The sequence below is a fragment of the Oncorhynchus keta genome, chromosome 10 (assembly GCF_023373465.1).
Source record: "Oncorhynchus keta strain PuntledgeMale-10-30-2019 chromosome 10, Oket_V2, whole genome shotgun sequence".
NCBI classification, from domain to species: Eukaryota; Metazoa; Chordata; class Actinopteri; order Salmoniformes; family Salmonidae; genus Oncorhynchus; species Oncorhynchus keta.
In genome coordinates, this window is record NC_068430.1 from 81,472,399 (window position 1) to 81,479,898 (window position 7,500).

The window sequence follows — 7,500 nt, forward strand, 5'->3', positions numbered from 1 at the left end:
GTCTGTTCACAACGTGGTTATTCATCTGGTCTATGGATGTTCATAGCCTCTCAGAACTCTCCCTGAGTGGTCTGTCCACAACGTGGTCATTCATCTGGACTACTGTCTTTTCAGGTGTTGTTTAATCTCTACTATGAGTAAAGAAAAATACAAAACAAATGAAATACATTTTCCTGATACATTTGCCTGGCTGTCTGGTGTAGTTTTGATAGAATCCTGGTCTTGTCTGGTCAATTGTTGTCACTTTGTTCAGTTGCTGTCCACTTGATTGGCCCAAATTCTAGGGCGGGGCTTGACAATGGGTCATTTCCTCTGTACTACTGTAATATGTATTTTTCTCATATTGTTGAGTGATAATTTAAAATATTTAACAGGTACGTTTCTAAACTGTAATCTCTTCGCAGGCCTGACTAGAATATCGGACTATCGACATCATCCCTCTGATGTCATCACTGGCTACATACAGGGAGCCTTGACTGCCTACTGGGTGGTGAGTTGATATGTGTGTGTGTATATGTAGGTGTGTGTGTGTATGTATGTATGTGTGTGTGTGTATAACCCGTGTGTTTCTCTCTGTCCTCCAGGCCTTCCACGTCTCCTCCATGTTTAAAGACTACAGCTCTACCCTCTCTCCTAGCCTGGACAACCCCCTGTCTCCACATCTCCTCAATGTTTAGACTACAGCTCTACCCTCTCTCCTAGCCTGGACAACCCCCTGTCTCCACATCTCCTCAATGTTTAGACTACAGCTCTACCCTCTCTCCTAGCCTGGACAACCCCCTGTCTCCACATCTCCTCAATGTTTAGACTACAACTCTACCCTCTCTCCTAGCCTGGACAACCCCCTGTCTCCACATCTCCTCAATGTTTAGACTACAACTCTACCCTCTCTCCCAGCCTGGACAACCCCTGTCTCCTAGCTCCTCCATGTTTAGACTACAGCTCTACCCTCTCTCCTAGCCTGGACAACCCCCTGTCTCCACATCTCCTCAATGTTTAGACTACAACTCTACCCTCTCTCCTAGCCTGGACAACCCCCTGTCTCCACATCTCCTCAATGTTTAGACTACAGCTCTACCCTCTCTCCTAGCCTGGACAACCCCCTGTCTCCACATCTCCTCAATGTTTAGACTACAGCTCTACCCTCTCTCCTAGCCTGGACAACCCCCTGTCTCCACATCTCCTCAATGTTTAGACTACAGCTCTACCCTCTCTCCTAGCCTGGACAACCCCCTGTCTCCACATCTCCTCAATGTTTAGACTACAACTCTACCCTCTCTCCTAGCCTGGACAACCCCCTGTCTCCACATCTCCTCAATGTTTAGACTACAGCTCTACCCTCTCTCCTAGCCTGGACAACCCCTGTCTCCACATCTCCTCAATGTTTAGACTACAACTCTACCCTCTCTCCTAGCCTGGACAACCCCCGTCTCCACATCTCCTCAATGTTTAGACTACAGCTCTACCCTCTCTCCTAGCCTGGACAACCCCCTGTCTCCACATCTCCTCAATGTTTAGACTACAACTCTACCCTCTCTCCTAGCCTGGACAACCCCTGTCTCCACATCTCCTCAATGTTTAGACTACAGCTCTACCCTCTCTCCTAGCCTGGACAACCCCCCGTCTCCACATCTCCTCAATGTTTAGACTACAACTCTACCCTCTCTCCTAGCCTGGACAACCCCCTGTCTCCACATCTCCTCCATGTTTAAAGACTACAGCTCTACCCTCTCTCCTAGCCTGGACAACCCCCTGTCTCCACATCTCATCAATGTTTAGACTACAGCCTGGACAACCCCTGTCTCCACATCTCCTCAATGTTTAGACTACAACTCTACCCCTCTCCTAGCCTGGACAACCCCACATCTCTCCTCCATGTTTAAAGACTACAACTCTACCCTCTCTCCTAGCCTGGACAACCCCTGTCTCCACATCTCCTCAATGTTTAGACTACAACTCTACCCTCTCCTAGCCTGGACAACCCCTGTCTCCACATCTCCTCAATATTTAGACTACAGCTCTACCCTCTCTCCCAGCCTGGACAACCCCTGTCTCCACATCTCCTCAATGTTTAGACTACAACTCTACCCTCTCTCCTAGCCTGGACAACCCCCCATCTCCTAGCTCCTCCATGTTTAAAGACTACAACTCTACCCTCTCTCCTAGCCTGGACAACCCCTGTCTCCACATCTCCTCAATGTTTAGACTACAACTCTACCCTCTCTCCTAGCCTGGACAACCCCCTGTCTCCACATCTCCTCAATGTTTAGACTACAGCTCTACCCTCTCTCCTAGCCTGGACAACCCCCTGTCTCCACATCTCCTCAATGTTTAGACTACAACTCTACCCTCTCTCCTAGCCTGGACAACCCCCTGTCTCCACATCTCCTCAATGTTTAGACTACAACTCTACCCTCTCTCCTAGCCTGGACAACCCCCTGTCTCCACATCTCCTCAATGTTTAGACTACAGCCTGGACAACCCCCTGTCTCCACATCTCCTCAATGTTTAGACTACAGCCTGGACAACCCCCTGTCTCCACATCTCCTCAATGTTTAGACTACAGCCTGGACAACCCCCTGTCTCCACATCTCCTCAATGTTTAGACTACAGCCTGGACAACCCCCTGTCTCCACATCTCCTCAATGTTTAGACTACAGCCTGGACAACCCCCTGTCTCCACATCTCCTCAATGTTTAGACTACAGCCTGGACAACCCCCTGTCTCCACATCTCCTCAATGTTTAGACTACAGCCTGGACAACCCCCTGTCTCCACATCTCCTCAATGTTTAGACTACAGCCTGGACAACCCCGTCTCCACATCCCCTCAATGTTTAGACTACAGCCTGGACAACCCCCTGTCTCCACATCCCCTCAATGTTTAGACTACAGCCTGGACAACCCCCTGTCTCCACATCTCCTCAATGTTTAGACTACAGCCTGGACAACCCCCTGTCTCCACATCTCCTCAATGTTTAGACTACAGCCTGGACAACCCCCTGTCTCCACATCTCCTCAATGTTTAGACTACAGCCTGGACAACCCCCTGTCTCCACATCTCCTCAATGTTTAGACTACAGCCTGGACAACCCCCTGTCTCCACATCTCCTCAATGTTTAGACTACAGCCTGGACAACCCCCTGTCTCCACATCTCCTCAATGTTTAGACTACAGCCTGGACAACCCCCTGTCTCCACATCTCCTCAATGTTTAGACTACAGCCTGGACAACCCCCTGTCTCCACATCTCCTCAATGTTTAGACTACAGCCTGGACAACCCCGTCTCCACATCCCCTCAATGTTTAGACTACAGCCTGGACAACCCCCTGTCTCCACATCTCCTCAATGTTTAGACTACAGCCTGGACAACCCCGTCTCCACATCTCCTCAATGTTTAGACTACAGCCTGGACAACCCCATCTCCACATCTCCTCAATGTTTAGACTACAGCCTGGACAACCCCGTCTCCACATCCCCTCAATGTTTAGACTACAGCCTGGACAACCCCGTCTCCACATCCCCTCAATGTTTAGACTACAGCCTGGACAACCCCCTATCTCCACATCTCCTCAATGTTTAGACTACAGCCTGGACAACCCCCTGTCTCCACATCTCCTCAATGTTTAGACTACAGCCTGGACAACCCCCTGTCTCCACATCTCCTCAATGTTTAGACTACAGCCTGGACAAGCCCCGCCACCACACCATCAGTTAGGGGTCTGTGTGTGTTTCTTTGTGTTAGTGAAGTGTTTCAGAACAAGTCCTGTGAAATCACATACCTGAGTATTCTGTGAGAGAGGAGAGGAGATAGAGAGATTAAGAGACAGAATGGGAGACGGGAGAAAAAAAGAGGGAGAGAGAAAGGGGGGGATAGTGGGAGAGAAAGAGACCGAGAGAGGTGTGGGAGAGAGGGAGAGAAAGGGGGGGATAGTGGGAAAGAGACCGAGAGAGGTGTGGGAGAGAGGGAGAGAAAGGGGGGGATAGTGGGAAAGAGACCGAGAGAGGTGTGGGAGAGAGGGAGAGAAAGGGGGGGAAAGTGGGAGAGAAAGAGACCGAGAGAGATGTGGGAGAGAGGGAGAGAAAAGGGGGGAAAGTGGGAGAAAAAGAGACTGAGAGAGGTGTGGGAGAGAGGAAGAGAAAGGGGGAAAGAGAAAGGGGGATAGTGGGAGAGAAAGAGACAGAGAGGTGTGGGAGAGAAAAGGGGGAAAGTGGGAGGGAAAGAGACCGAGAGAGGTGTGGGAGAGGGGAAAGGGGGGAAAGTGGGAGAGAAAGAGACTGAGAGAGGTGTGGGAGAGAGGGAGAGAAAGGGGGGGATAGTGGGAAAGAGACCGAGAGAGGTGTGGGAGAGGGAGAGAAAGGGGGGGAAAGTGGGAGAGAAAGAGACCTGGAGAGATGTGGGAGAGAGGGAGAGAAAAGGGGGGAAAGTGGGAGAAAAAGAGACTGAGAGAGGTGTGGGAGAGAGGAAGAGAAAGGGGGTATAGTGGGAGAGAAAGAGACTGAGAGAGGTGTGGGAGAGAGGGAGAGAGAAAGGGGGGATAGTGGGAGAGAAAGAGACCGAGAGAGGTAGAGAGCAAAGGGATACACATATCCAAATGATTCACCAATTACACAGCCACGGTACATATAGTATTTATATATCACCACTAACACGGTACATGTAGTATTTTGTACCACACCACACGCGACTGGGGGCACCTTATTAATTGGGGAGGAAGGGCTCATAGTGATGGGAGGAATGTGGTGAAGTGACTGGTATCAAACACATGGTTTCCTTCTGTTTTACAACCCTTCCACTCCTGACATTATGAGCCGTCCTCCCCAACAGCCTCCTGTGGTTTTACTATTATACTATTCAGACATTATGAGCCGTCCTCCCCAACAGCCTCCTGTGGTTTTACTATTATACTATTCAGACATTATGAGCCGTCCTCCCCAACAGCCTCCTGTGGTTTTACTATTATACTATTAAGACATTATGAGCCCTCCTCCCCAACAGCCTCCTGTGGTTTTACTATTATACTATTCAGACATTATGAGCCGTCCTCCCCAACAGCCTCCTGTGGTTTTACTATTATACTATTCAGACATTATGAGCCGTCCTCCCCAACAGCCTCCTGTGGTTTTACTATTATACTATTCAGACATTATGAGCCCTCCTCCCCAACAGCCTCCTGTGGTTTTACTATTATACTATTCAGACATTATGAGCCGTCCTCCCCAACAGCCTCCTGTGGTTTTACTATTATACTATACTATTCAGACATTGGAATTATATTTAATAAGATGTAACTATAGTGATGTTAATAAGATGTAACTATAGTGATGTTAATAAGATGTAACTATAGCGATGTTAATAAGATGTAACTATAGTGATGTTAATAAGATGTAACTATAGTGATGTTAATAAGATGTAACTATAGTGATGTTAATAAGATGTAACTATAGTGATGTTAATAAGATGTAACTATAGTGATGTTAATAAGATGTAACTATAGTGATGTTAATAAGATGTAACTATAGTGATGTTAATAAGATGTAACTATAGTGATGTTAATAAGATGTAACTATAGTGATGTTAATAAGATGTAACTATAGTAACTATATGTTAATAAGATGTAACTATAGTGATGTTAATAAGATGTAACTATAGTGATATTAATAAGATGTAACTATAGTGATGTTAATAAGATGTAACTATAGTGATATTAATAAGATGAAACTATAGTGATATTAATAAGATGTAACTATAGTGATGTTAATAAGATGTAACTATAGTGATGTTAATAAGATGTAACTATAGTGATGTTAATAAGATGTAACTATAGTGATGTTAATAAGATGTAACTATAGTGATGTTAATAAGATGTAACTATAGTGATGTTAATAAGATGTAACTATAGTGATGTTAATAAGATGTAACTATAGTGATGTTAATAAGATGTAACTATAGTGATGTTAATAAGATGTAACTATAGTGATGTTAATAAGATGTAACTATAGTGATGTTAATAAGATGTAACTATAGTGATGTTAATAAGATGTAACTAATAAGTGATGTTAATAAGATGTAACTATAGTGATATTAATAAGATGAAACTATAGTGATGTTAATAAGATGTAACTATAGTGATGTTAATAAGATGAAACTATAGTGATGTTAATAAGATGTAACTATAGTGATGTTAATAAGATGTAACTATAGTGATGTTAATAAGATGTAACTATAGTGATATTAATAAGATGAAACTATTAGTGATGTTAATAAGATGTAACTATAGTGATGTTAATAAGATGTAACTATAGTGATATTAATAAGATGAAACTATAGTGATGTTAATAAGATGTAACTATAGTGATATTAATAAGATGTAACTATAGTGATGTTAATAAGATGTAACTATAGTGATATTAATAAGATGAAACTATAGTGATGTTAATAAGATGTAACTATAGTGATGTTAATAAGATGTAACTATAGTGATGTTAATAAGATGTAACTATAGTGATATTAATAAGATGTAACTATAGTGATGTTAATAAGATGTAACTATAGTGATGTTAATAAGATGTAACTATAGTGATGTTAATAAGATGTAACTATAGTGATGTTAATAAGATGTAACTATAGCGATGTTAATAAGATGTAACTATAGTGATGTTAATAAGATGTAACTATAGTGATGTTAATAAGATGTAACTATAGTGATGTTAATAAGATGTAACTATAGTGATGTTAATAAGATGTAACTATAGTGATGTTAATAAGATGTAACTATAGTGATGTTAATAAGATGTAACTATAGTGATGTTAATAAGATGTAACTATAGTGATGTTAATAAGATGTAACTATAGTGATGTTAATAAGATGTAACTATAGTGATGTTAATAAGATGTAACTATAGTGATGTTAATAAGATGTAACTATAGTGATGTTAATAAGATGTAACTATAGTGATGTTAATAAGATGTAACTATAGTGATGTTAATAAGATGTAACTATAGTGATGTTAATAAGATGTAACTATAGTGATGTTAATAAGATGTAACTATAGTGATGTTAATAAGATGTAACTATAGTGATGTTAATAAGATTGTACATGAAACCAGTGAATGTAACTGAAATGAATGTCAACGTTTAGTTTCAATCGTGTAAAAATTCACTTCATTCATAATAATGTGTGTGTGTGTGTGTGTGTGTGTGTGTGTGTGTGTGTGTGTGTGTGTGTGTGTGTGTGTGTGTGTGTGTGTGTGTGTGTGTGTGTGTGTGTGTGTGTGTGTGACTCTACTGTACAGTCTGTAACTTGGATAACCACTAACTATGAAATACTATGTTGACTTTTTAACTGGTGTGTCCTGTCTGGTTCTTTCAGAGTAACACCACATTCTATACCAGACAGACAGACAGACAGACAGACAGACAGACAGACAGACAGACAGACAGACAGACAGACAGACAGACAGACAGACAGACAGACAGACAGACAGACAGACAGACAGA

The 7,500-nt window shown here is 42.8% G+C and overlaps 2 protein-coding genes and 2 long non-coding RNA genes across 4 annotated transcripts in view; 2 read left to right on the forward strand and 2 right to left on the reverse strand.

Annotated features, from left to right (window-relative positions):
* Nucleotides 1-1,379, forward strand: part of LOC127932542 (phospholipid phosphatase 3-like) — a 16,560-nt gene extending 15,181 nt beyond the window's left edge. The window contains exons 7-8 of the mRNA XM_052528446.1: nt 405-490; nt 585-1,379. Coding sequence (XP_052384406.1) covers nt 405-490; nt 585-677 — 179 coding nt within the window. The 3' untranslated portion in view covers nt 678-1,379. The remainder of the gene's footprint in view (nt 1-404; nt 491-584) is intronic.
* A 188-nt stretch (nt 1,380-1,567) lies between these two features.
* Nucleotides 1,568-3,441, reverse strand: LOC127932543 (uncharacterized). Its single transcript, XR_008145917.1, has 3 exons — nt 3,280-3,441; nt 2,084-2,178; nt 1,568-1,787 (listed from the first exon to the last, which is right to left on the reverse strand). It is a non-coding gene; the product is annotated as an uncharacterized LOC127932543 (long non-coding RNA).
* Nucleotides 3,442-3,618: 177 nt separating this feature from the next.
* Nucleotides 3,619-5,214, forward strand: LOC127932544 (uncharacterized). The gene is made up of 2 exons (XR_008145918.1): nt 3,619-3,899; nt 4,507-5,214. It is a non-coding gene; the product is annotated as an uncharacterized LOC127932544 (long non-coding RNA).
* Nucleotides 5,215-7,179: 1,965 nt separating this feature from the next.
* Nucleotides 7,180-7,500, reverse strand: part of LOC127932545 (uncharacterized) — an 8,578-nt gene continuing 8,257 nt past the window's right edge. The window contains exon 2 of the mRNA XM_052528448.1: nt 7,180-7,500. This exon is cut by the window's right edge and continues 682 nt beyond it. The gene's annotated coding sequence lies outside the window, so the exon portion shown is untranslated.